Here is a 12,215-nt window from a genome sequence, read left to right as displayed (position 1 = left end):
TCTCAGAACTGGAGGTATAACCAAGAGAGTTTGATTTTCCAGTTCTCTCTGGAAACTCACAGAGGGCAATAATGGACACATTTCAGGACTTTTATCCCATTTTAAGGACCATGAAAAAAAGCAGTCATGTTCCTTGCAATAACCTTTCCCCTCCTATGGCACCCTCTGTGTACCAGTTCATAAATGTTTATCATACTCCATGAAGGGGAAGGAACTCCATTTTGCAAATGGAAAAGGGAAGTTGTTCACTCAAAACTGCACAGGGAGATTATGTTAAAGCCTGGGATAGCATTTCCAGGTTTCTGATGACCTAAATTATACTTAGACTTACCTTCTCCCTCAACACCTAATGCAGTATCTTTATAATCCAAAAAGAGATGTTTGGAGATAGTGAATAAGTGCACTGCATGTAAAGCTAGGATACTGCCATTACTGGTACTCACACGGCAGGCAGGTACTGCAAGAAGTCCTCTTCCTCCCAAAGTATGGTTGTATTTGATTTATTAGCACAGAGTCCCTGTATTTCAGGTTCAGCATCCTTTGACAGGAGTTTTGTACATATAAGAATTTACTGTTAGATGCTAATAATTTATTGCTCTACAAATCTATTTGGCTTACAAGAAAAAAACCAAATCATCCTGCAGAAGATATCACAACGTTAGACAGCCTCTCCTACCCTCCCTTCAAATTATACACTGCTGCCCAGATAATATTCCAGGGTGGCTAACATCTTTCATCTGTTCTATGTTATTAAAACCCCTTAGCAAGTGGAATGAAAGTTCCTCCTTGCTATGTATAGCACCATGTGTACAACTATTCACATCTGGGAGTACAGCCTGGGTACCCACACTTGGATCTTTATGGTTTGGGTTTTGCAAGCCTTTTTTTCTCCGTGCCTGCCAAGCCTCTGGCTGGCCGGTGGCATTGGCACTCTGCAAGAAGCCTGCTGCTCTCCTTTCCTGGCAGAGGTTTCACAGGGTTTCAAAGTCTCCCTCCACTGCGGTTATTAAAGGCTTTTGTTTATCTTGTGAAATCTGCCCTGTGAATGCTGACACTGACTGAAGTGCTGGGAGAGTTTCCCTGACTCTTCCTCTCTCAGTCTCTCACGGGTCTATTCCCATGAAAATGATCTCAGGTGTGCTGTGCGTCATCAGCCTGCCCCGGGCGCTCCCTGCCTCGCTGCAAGGGAAGATGAATGCGCTCTTTCTGAAGCTCTGCCCGTAGCTGGGTGCTCCTGCTGCCTCCTCACTGCGGAAAGCCATCCCAGCGGCTCCGGCCGCGCAGGCACCGGCTCTCCCCGGGCACAGCCGCTCCCCAGGCGCGCAACCCTGCAAAGGGCTCCCTGCAGGAGAGCAGCGAGGGCTCTGCAACACCATCGAAACCCATGGGCACTGCTTGGGCAGCATTTTCCCAGCCTCTCTCCCATCCAGCCCTGCAGGGATGCAGCCTCTGACGGGAAAACCAAATCCTCCCACGATGAGCTCTCCTTCAGCACGTGATGCTGACTTTCCCTTTTGGAGGAGAAAGGATCTCCAGTCTGTAGGGCTGAGGTGTTGACCCACCTTCCAAGGGAGATCCCAGCTAGATCCTTGGCAGATTCCAGCTATATCCCTGTGTCCCAGCTGCCACTGAGCAATATAACCAGGTGTTTACCTGGAGAAGCAGAGAGTTAAGCTCCGTGGCAGGGTGAGATGCTTATGAGGATGGTGGAGGAAGGGACAAGCCCACGGCTTGAGCACCCTGAGCTCCCTGCAGAGTTTAACATTTGTGATGGCACCACCTTCACCACCATTCACATGTCGGTAACTGCTTGGCAATCTCCAGTGCTGTCCCCACCAGGAAATTCCACCATGCCAGCAGCACAGTGACTGGCAGTGCAGCCACAGGAAGGGGGCTTTGCTGTCTGTGGTTGACTCGCTAAACTGGGCTCTCTTCCACAGGAGGTTGAACCCTTCCACCCTCACGACCGGCAGAGCCAGGTCCCATGGGTGGGCTCCTGCTGCCAGGCTGGGGGAGCAGCAGGCACCAGGCCTGGCTCTGAGGCTGCCACTGCAGTGCTTCCTTCTGCGCTGAAAGCCTGGGGAAGGTTTCAGCAGTGCCTGGCTCACTTTCTGAGAAAACAAGGAAAAAGAGCTTTACCCCAGACCCTGGGAAGCCCGTGTATTTTCATTGTATTTTAATTTTAAGAGATTGTCTGCCCCGCCCAAGATTATCTCATGGGAAAGAAAAGCCTGGCTCAGTGACTCGTGGTGAAACTTGTCCCACAGCCAAATTTCTTTGCACCTGATGTTCCTCCATAGCAGCAGAAACCAGAGTATTTCAGTTCACAACACTGCCCTAGGGGCAGTGCTGAGGATAAGGGGTTGGAGGGGGAGGATGGGACCCACATCTCCTCCTGCTCCTCTAGAACAAGTCCTGCAAGTTTGGATGCCAAGCAGCTCAGTCTGGGAGCTGGAAAGGGCAAGGTGTCACCCTGGGAACCAGGATCACGTGGGGCTGCAGCAAAGGGAACCTGTCTCAGGGATAAGTTGAGACATACCCTGCCCTCTTGTGCAATAGGTCTTTGCAAGTACAATGCTGTACTTATACGGTGGGAATGGGGAGCCCAGGGCTGGACTCTGCAGAGGCATGAGTAAGCAGCTTCCAGGAGACCCAGGTGCCAGCTGGGCCAGCTCTTTGATTCCTTCTCTGGGAGCAGATGCAGACCAAGTGCTGGGCCTCAACCAGCATTCTCCACTACAGGAAGGACAGTCTTAGAGCCGTACTGTAAAGGTCAAGTAGTTCCTTTGGAAAAATGCTTTAGCTTCTAGGCTCACTACAGAGTGATTTAGCACGGTCAAAGAGAGGCAATGATGTAAACTGACTCAAGATGTACAAGCAGACCTTGTGGCCAAGGGCAGCATCCTGGGCAAAAAGGACTCTCAGCAGAATGGAAGAGCAGCAGTTCAGTTAGCACACAGGCTGTGAGAGGAAAAACATGCCTTGTGGTGACAGCATCTGTTTGAGCAGTGCCTCTGCTCCCTTCTGCTCTTGTGCTGTTCCCACACTGCTCTTTGAGAGACTGCAGAAAAGACCATGGGAAAGGACCAATCTAGTCCAAATTAGGGGCAGGAATATATTAGGAGCAACGTTGAAGCAGGTTACTTATCTGCCAGTACAGCTGAGAAAAGTCAGACCCTGCTTCCAAGCTGGGCCTAATTGATAAATAGCGTTAAACTTAGAGCAACCTGAAGAAAAAGCCAGTTAGCACCTGAGGATTAAATTGGGGAGTGTTAAGAAAGTGATAAGGTTGTCAATGTAATCACACCCTCTCAGGAAATGGGGGGAGGATGCCATTCCGAGGTAATTGCATTTCAGCAGGGTTCCTCCTGCTGGGCTCATGTCAGCTCCTGACCTGGTAATAGTTCAGCCTGTCCCTTCAAAATAAATAGGATGTAACCTACAGAGCATAAAGATCTCCAGAAGGACTTTCAGACTTGCCCTTTTCGTGCTGGAATGAGGATGTGCTGAGTCAGATGAAACTTGGTATTATTTTGGGGTTTAGTTCTCAGTCAGAGTTCAGTAGAAGCTGAGGAAAGTGTTTTTAGCTGGAAACCTTTTGGCAAAGCTAAGCCCATTCAGGGTGCAATACCTACAGAAAAAGGAAACAAAAGGGTTCTTTCCATACTGTGTCCCTACTGTTGCTGACATCCAAGCTCAGGTCCTTTGGCAATGGCAGCAAGCACACTGGCTTCTTGTGGATTTAAAAAACATGGTGTGTACCTGTACTGAAGTACTTGTACTGTTACCTATGCTGAGTCTCAACCAGCACTCTCCAGTACAGTAAGGACAGTCTTCCTTATCAGTTACTCTGCTGGATGCAAGAATATGCAGGAGTCTGCTTCCCAGGATCCAAGTCAGAGCCCTGAGCAAGAAAGAAGGTACTAGAGAATTTCTACCCTGTAGAAATGTTGGTGCTTTTAGCATTTGATGCTGAGTTTTTGCTATGGAACAAGTCGGATCAACTGATCATAAGAATCCTTTGTGGAAGAAACTAAGCAGCACTTGTGAGGAATTTTGCTGCCCTACCAATGGACTGGGCTAACTTCACCCAGCCTGGTGGGGTGGCTTGTGTTAGCAACAGTTTCCCAGGAACTCCTCTGTGCTCTCAGCAGCATCTGAAAATACAGGTTGGTCAAGCAGCACTGCAAGACAGAAACAAGCCCAGACTCTACCAAAGCCAGGTAGTAGCACAGATCCAGTACTGCACCATAAGAGGATGAGAGCAAGGCTTTACAGACACCTCAGGTGGCTTTGGTAGGAAACTCCATTTAATGAGATAGATTCACCTCCCCACACCCAGGAGTTCAGCTTTGTTCATGGATTTCAGGGAGTTTAGAGTGCTTATTGTGCATATGACAGGATATGGCTCAGTAGAATGACTCACTCCCTGTAAAGTTAATTCACACTTTGCTGCTATTTCCATTCACAGGTGCTTCTGTAAGATTTAGTGCCAGGAAGTTACAAAGCTGGGAGCCAGCTCCAAATACTCCCATAGGTTACTTTACACCTAGTAAACAGTGGGTCTGTAGAAGGAGAGTGTGATTGCAGACTTGGTAAATAGACATGCCCCCTCCCCCCCAAAAAAAACAAACAAATCCTAAAAATCCCAACAACCTCCTCACCCAAACCACAAGTTCCCAAATCAGGTTTTATTGGTAGTGATTTCCTATTCCCTTCTAATTTCTAAATTTGCCCATTACCTCTGCTACTCTGCTTTTTTGTCCATTTTCTTTCCCAGCTCTCTGCTGAACCAACACACTCCTCCCTCAGCAACCTCACTTTCCAGCCCTCTGACTCTGGAGCAGCTATGGGGCCCCACATCTGGACAGGCAGGAGCCCTGACCTATCTGTAATACTGAAGACAAGGCTAAAAGGGTTAGTCCTGTGATCTGTCTTGGATGGAGCCTTTACATCCTATGTGGCCCAGGCAAAATTTTTCAGCACTTGAGCTGTGTTTAACTGCCAAGGTAAGTGAAGTGAAGCTGGTCCTAAATTACCCATCAGCCTAATGACAGAGCAGCATGCTGTCATCAAGGCTCCAAATGCAAGTCCTGCATGAGCTTGGCTCAGTGAGCGCTGGGAGGGCTTCCTGACTGGTCCCTGGAGAGTGGCTTCTGGGGAGAGGCAGTGAAAACCCTGGATGTTTGCTACTCCATCCCCCTCAGCAGCCTCCATATTGAGTGGCTGCTGAGGTAGAGAAAGATTAACTGAGGTAAGAGAAGGAACCTGGAAAGTTTCAGCTGTGAGGGGATTTTTACCATTGCTAGTGGGGGTTAGGACACACAGTGAGAAGTGGGGCCATTTCCCTGTTATGCTTTTTGTCAGCAAAATGGAGTAACTCCCTCTCCATATTAAAGCCCAACTTAATTTGCCCTGACAAAATTACAAACACAAATTGTGGACATTAAAAAAATTTATTTGAACAAATTTTAGACACAATCACATAGAACAAAATTAGCTCTCAGTACAGTTTCTTTTCCAGAATGAAGTAACCCCTGTTTCATACCAAGCTACTGCAGGACAACCCTTGCTGTTCTTGGCAGGAAGGAGGCTGGTGTTCTTTCCACCTGTGGATTTGCTCCACAGGGATGTGGCATGCTCTTTGGCAGGTCACACCACAGCCCTTGGTCTCACAGGCTAAAGAAATGTGTAAAGACCCAACAGACAACCTGAACTAGTGATACAGCAAAGGTGCCTGTACAGGTAGGATATGCACACAGGGATGCATTGCTGAGTGAGAGCTTTGTCAGGTGTCCTACCTAGACCTGTGTCAGACATGTCACTTCTAGCTACTATCTCTGTGCTCACCATCTCTTGGGACTCCTCACTGGACCCAAATGGCATTTCAGTTGGAGGAGTCCTTTCAACATTCAGCTCATTTTGCTGCACCATCCTTTTCAGGTCTCTGAGCTTTACCCTAGAAGCAGCTCCAAGGCTGTGGGCCACTTCCCTTCCCAGGAACACTTCACCTCTTTCATCCTGCAATACTGCCCAGGGAGACAGCAGTCTTGTCTCACATCCTGGGAACTACATAAGCGGCAATACAAAACCAGCCGGCGGTGAGAGCTGTTGGGAGGCATTTGTTTGGAGCCAGACTGCATTAGTCACATTTGCCTTGCTACAGGCTCACCAGCTCACCTGTGCTTGCCTTTGGTCTAGGGCAAACCATTCACAGCAATTTCTCTTTCTGTCACATTACTCCAGAGCATCCTCAAAGCGATGGGCTGTGGCCAGATGCAGAGACCCCCTGAGTATCAAAAGCATCTCTTGACAGACCTGTCATGCTCTCTGCTACATAAACCAAAATGAAATGTCTCTGCAAAAGAAGGATTTAGAAATTGCTGCAAGTTCTGTAATAAAATATAATAAAATGTGAATAGACCCTCTGAGGTGTTAATCCCCTGAGAAACTGGTGAGAGGGGAAGGGAATGAAACCAGAGGAATTATTTTCTCCAGCAAAAACTTCATGGATTTCCTTTGCTTTTGATTTCAGCAGATCAAGAAGTGACTTTTAAAAAAAGGAAGCATAACAGAAAGAAGCCCTGAGTCCTCTGTTTCTGTTCTGCAGCCTCAGGAAAAACAGTACAAGGTAAATTCCATTCTTCTGTGTAGATCTGAAATGGAAGATTTTACTAATAAAGAGAAACTCTCTCACTACAACCCTCTCCTTTTGATTCAGAACTGAATGTATTGACAATATTACTTTGAAATTCATATCACTAGCAAAATTTTCAGGTCCCTAAAGGTTACCCTGCATATTAGCATCTCAGCTAAGTAGAATCACAACTTTAATTTAACTACATTCATTCTCCTTTCCTTCTCCATCTACCTTTCTTCATTCCATCTTTCTCCATTCTATTTGCTTCCTTTTCTTCCTTCTCCCTCCATCTACATTTGACCCCTTGGTAGTGTTATAAACCCTTTGCTGACACAATTTTTTCTCTGCTAGACAGAGCCACACCTCACTCTTCCTCACCTCTTCTTTCTTTCGAAACACCACACACACAAAAGGCCTTTCAAAGTTGGTCTCCAAGCCCACAACTACCTCTTAGGATAGGACTGTAACACCTGCACCCAGAGGACTAGAGAGTTCTCTTAGAGAAGGTTTTGCTCAAAGTATTACTGTAGCTCCCAGTGCATTTTCTCTTCAGCCTGCTAATGGCCTTTATTTAGGAAATAACTTCTCAAGAGTACTCCTAGTACAGGACCTTTAAGAAAGAGCGCTGCTTTTTCACAGCCAAATGAATTCTACCTATTTTGGCAAATGGAATCAGAGGGGGAACCCAAGTCTCATGTTACAAACTCTGCACCCCATGCCTGACCACATTGCAGTTGCATGTAACTGCCCCTGCCCTACTCTCTGCCATGCCTGTAAATCAGCCAAAACACAGGCTGATCTCAGAAGTCCCTCATGTTTATTATGCTGCATCAGAACTCTGAAAGTGTGTGAGTTTCAACCAGAGAACTGGTCATTTTGAACAATGTAAGGAACCTGCCTGTTCTGGGGTACTGAGTCTTGATGTACTAATGGCTCCCATTAGTCTGGGACACTACAGACATGTCCAGCAGGTATTACAGCTGCCTGGACCATTCCACATCTCAGCACCATGGAAATCTAGTTCATGTCTCCTTGGCATCTGATACTGTACCCAGCAAGAGACAGGTTTCCAAGCCCAGCAGCTTATCATACCCTCCTTGCTGGGGCCATAGGAGCAGTCACTCCAAGAAGGTGCAGAGCCAATTCTGGCATTGGGTGTTTCTTTTCCCCTCCCTCAAAGCAGCTTCAGACAAAGCAAAAGAACTTCTTCCAGCGGCACTTAGAGAGGGTCTTGATGCCTTTGGCAGTCATCTTCTTTTCCTGACGTGCCTTGTGCTCAACACCGCTGACAATGGCCATGTCAAAAACTTCTTTAAGGTTCTTCTGGGTCAGTGCTGAGCATTCCAGGTAGGCTTCAGCCCGGATTTTGTCAGCTAGACCTTCTGCCTGAGGCCGGGGCACGGGCTTCACGTGGTAGCGATCCAGGCTGATGAGGACATTGACATCGTCCCGCAGGTCTGCCTGTGTCCCCACGAGCAGCACTGGCGCCCGCGGGTTGTGAGTTCGTATCTCAGGGATCCATTTCTCTGTAATGTTCTGGAAGGAGCTTGGGTTTACCACACTGAAGCAGACAAGGAAGACGTCGGTGTCAGGGTAACAAAGGGAGCGCAAACAGTCAAAGTCCTCCTGTAGAAAAAGGAGGGGAAAAAAATCTTCACTGGACTGCTCTTCTAACAGCATGATGCTGCAGTAGCTTTTCTACAAGTTAACTAGGATAGCAACAGAGGCAGGGCATTGTACTGACTTCATGGTCATGCCACGTTTCAGACACAAGTTTCAGAGTTATGGGCATCTGTCATTCATTTGTCTGTGACTGCCATACCAGCAAATGGCTGGTGCTGGACCAGTGCATTTCCTCTCTTCCCAGTTAAACACCTCCTTCCTCAAAGCCTGAAAACAATGCCTGTCCCACAGGACCAGAGTTGACAGCTGCTTTGATAGAGCTTACCTGTCCAGCAGTGTCCCACAGCTGAATTCGGACTGGGGCTCCATCCACGAGGACCTGCACTGTAGCAGAAGGAGAATAAGGATGAGTCTAAAGCAGCTGGCCAGCATACACACATAAAATCATACAGGCTTTTCCTGAGCACTTTGCTTCATACCCTGCTGAACAGACTCACTGAAGTCACTCACATCTCCTCCTAGCTGAACATCCTCCCAAACCTCACTAAGACTTGAAATTTACACTGGAAACCTTAAGAGAACCACAGCAGGCCTGTTTTGTTAGCTCTCAGGTGTTTTGTGCTCGTCTCCAGAATTCTGAAAGAATAGTTCCATGTTACTGGACAACTGCTCCTCTGGATAAGGAGAGCCCTTAGCCAAACAGTTCCCTGGGAACCACTTAAAACCCACCTTTGTAATGAAGAAACTATTAAGGAAACAGTGATCAGTGAAATCCCTTTCAGACTATCCACACACCAAAAAACTGCTGAGTTACACATGTAAGGCTTGCTCCCATTTCACTCCCTAATCACAGTAAGCCTTCATGTGGTATCAACTGACTCAGACTGAGGGCTGGCAGGACCTCTGATGGCAATCAGGAATGAAACTGTTAGATGTTTAAATGCATAGACACCACAGAGATTAGGCTAGGAACTCAGGAGAGGGAAAAAGGGGTTGTGGAGCTGGAAATCACTTGAAAAGTCCTGACGAGGTGGATGGGGCTGTGCTTGGATGAATAGAGGCAGACATCATGGCTAAGGTGACAATGGCTGACACTTGACATGAGTTAGCTCCACTGCTCTGTGCAGGGAGGAGGCCTTATTGTCTTTTTTGTTAAAAAAAATCAAAACCGAAACGAAACCAAAAAGCCCCCCAAAACCCACAAACAAACAAAAAATCTCACAACCAGAAGCAGGATAAATCTTTTGTGATTCTTGAAGTAATTTGCCAGGTGAGAAGTAACAGAAGAGAGTTTAACACAAGCTTTTGAAGGAGAGCACTACTCCCTGAAAACAGTCTTGGGGAAAAAAGGGAGACACGGACAAAAATATGAACTGAAGTTTGGTGGGAGACCAAGACTGGAAGAAAAAAGAAGGGGTGGGTGCGTCCACCACAGAGCCACTCCTCACAGCGTGGCTGAAAGTCATTGCTTCCGTGTGACTGGGAAACAGTTGGGTTGTTACCATATCTGCCCCAGAGGAGGAAGAGAAACCTGTTCCTGATCAAAGAACCTGCTAGATCCTGACTTGATCTTCAAGGCAGCAGGCATTTGACTTTCTAGTATCTGGTTTTCTCTGTCTCACAAGTGCATTGAGAGAAGGAATTAGCATCTCTGAAATGTCTCGCCATCTTCAGAAGAAACTCGCCACACATATTACCTACTGCTCCAGCGTTTGCACAGAGTTTCATCCCATCTGCTGCTAGCTTGAGCTACGTTAGCAACTCTGCAACAGCCCTCCAAATACCGCCCTCACAAGGTCCACACCCTCAGGATGAGGGTAGATCATGGTACAATAGCGAAGGGGCTGGCAAAACAGGATAGCCTGGTGGAGGAAGGTCACCGGGTGCGCCTTTCACTCAAGGCTGCTCTAGCTGGGAGCGACACCCAGCAGGAGGTAGAGCCAGACTACATCTGGATGTGGCTGGGTCGCTATCCCAGAGACGTCCCCCTGACAATGCAATACCTTCTCCTGTCTTGTTATTGGCATCACAGTCCCATGACCAGGATTAAGGTTAAAATTTAAACTGCTGAGTTCTGCAGGCTGTTTCAATGGCAGGTATTCCCCAAAAGTGGAAGGAATTGGATCGAAATTTCTGAGCTGGATCCTGGAGCATAATATTTGACTCCAGGAAGGGACTTTCTTCAGGCTTACCCAGGGTAAGAGTAGGAGTGGGAAAGGAAACTTGTCTGTTCTTCCATTTCCTCCCAATAAGCAGAAAGTGAACTTCACAAGACACATTTTTAATGTTTTTGATTTATATCATTACAAACCCTATGAACCTCTGAAGGCAGACTCAGTACTGGGACATCCAGACTGGAACTAAACCCATGTGCAGCTATCTTCAGAATACCTGCTGTTAATCAGGGAGTCTCTGCACTCATCTTGCCTTCACCTTTCTGGACCATTTTATTATAGATTTGCACTTCCAAAAACTTCCAGTCTAATAACTACAGTAGGCTTAACTAATGTTAAGCCTCTCTTAGTCTAATCCATACACATTAATGCAAAGAGAGCAGAGAGAGCAGTAACCTTCCCCTTGGAGGACTCATGATTCCTTACATCTGTTCACAAAGGGCTTCTGGACCATGAACAGCAGCGTGTTCCCAGTCCAGTTCCTTCAAGTAACAGTGGAATAGCTTGGAGAAGGTCAAGGTAAATCAACAGCTCTCAGAGTGAGCAAGTGAGGGGGGACATTGAAACAAAACACTCCCTCTAAGCACCCCTAAGACTATGACACATTAGATGTCTCATTCCTGGTCTGACTTGAGCACATCTCTAATCTACCAATCTACATTGCCAAGTAGTGCTGTGTTTCTTCATATCAAATGAAGATAAGAAGTCTTTCAAAGGGCTTTGTATTCTCCTGGGGTTTATATTAGAAACTGGAGTCCAAAGGAAGAGGAGTGTAGAACAAGAACAAAGATAGCATTTACAAAAGTGGAAACTAATGAGAGTTCATTAGCTTGCAATTCTAGCCAGACTTATAAAACCTGTCAACTTTTTGACAACCTCTGTTCAATGCAAACTTCACCAGACATGGGGAGAAAAGGATGGTTTTCCCGAGTACCAGTTGAAGCTAAAATCATAGCCTTACACTGTAGGCTATTTCCGAAGCTAAAACCACCACTAACAATAAAAAAAAAAAAAAAAAAAAAAAAAAAAAAGACAAACAAAAAACCCCAACAAACTAAGCCCCCTTCTATTTAGTCATAACAACACCACAAAACCAGGAAGATGCCCAAGTTCATAGAACTTGCAAATCAACTTGACACAGATGCAGAACGGAGGACCTCCACCTGCTAAACCTCTCAAAACTCGGTCCGAGTCCCAGAAATCCTCTCGGGCTGTGTGCCCGCAGGCTGCGCTGCCCGCAGAGCCCCCGGTGCGCAGCCCGTGGTCCCGGGAGCGCTCGCCTCCACCCGCGCCGGGACCCCGCCCCTCCCGCGCTTCCCGAGGTCTCGCTGCTCCGGACTCGATCCTCCCGGCCGCCCGCGCAGCCCGGGCGGGCACCTACCGGAGAAGGTGTCGAGGGCGGTGGGCTGGTACTCGTCGGGGTACCCGTTGGTGGTGTAGCTGACCACCAGGCTGGTCTTCCCCACGGCGCCATCGCCCACCAGCACGCACTTGATTCCCAGCTCCGGGCCGCTGCCCCGGGACGGGCTGTGTCTCCGTAGGGCGGGCGCGTAATCCAGGAGCTCCTGGGGAGGCATGGCAATGGCACTGACGGTGGCACGGCGGACTCGACGGGGCTCAGCGTGGGGAGCGGCGCGGCGGGGCCGCTGCCATGCTCCTGAGAGCGGGCTGCTGTCGGAGCTGCCGTGCGGGGCCACCCTCTCCAGCCCGCCGAGCTTCGCTGCTCATCACTGCACCTGCCACCCTGCGCACAAAACCAGCCCCCATTTCCCTAGTCC

At 47.9% G+C, this 12,215-nt stretch overlaps 1 protein-coding gene across 1 annotated transcript; it reads right to left on the bottom strand.

The window, feature by feature from the left end:
• Positions 1-7,766: 7,766 nt before the first annotated feature.
• RHOV (ras homolog family member V) lies at positions 7,767-12,014 on the bottom strand. Its single transcript, XM_071428418.1, has 3 exons — positions 11,819-12,014; positions 8,589-8,647; positions 7,767-8,266 (listed from the first exon to the last, which is right to left on the bottom strand). The coding sequence occupies exons 1-3, from the start codon at positions 12,012-12,014 to the stop codon at positions 7,826-7,828; spliced, it is 696 nt and encodes a 231-aa protein (XP_071284519.1). The 3' UTR covers positions 7,767-7,825.
• Between the last annotated feature and the right edge of the window lie 201 nt (positions 12,015-12,215).

This window comes from Agelaius tricolor, unplaced genomic scaffold (genome assembly GCF_023055355.1).
Source record: "Agelaius tricolor isolate 1412-34295 unplaced genomic scaffold, bAgeTri1.0.p SCAF_5, whole genome shotgun sequence".
Taxonomy (NCBI): Eukaryota; Metazoa; Chordata; class Aves; order Passeriformes; family Icteridae; genus Agelaius; species Agelaius tricolor.
This window is presented reverse-complemented; position numbering and strand designations above follow the sequence as displayed.

Coding starts and splice junctions, on each gene's coding strand:
- RHOV (XM_071428418.1), bottom strand. CDS start 12,014: ATGCCTCCCCAGGAGCTCCTGGATTACGCGCCCGCCCTACGGAGACAC. Junction 8,648..11,818: donor CGCCCTCGACACCTTCTCCG/GTAGGTGCCCGC, acceptor CTTCTGCTACAG/TGCAGGTCCTCGTGGATGGA. Junction 8,267..8,588: donor TGTGGGACACTGCTGGACAG/GTAAGCTCTATC, acceptor CTTTTTCTACAG/GAGGACTTTGACTGTTTGCG.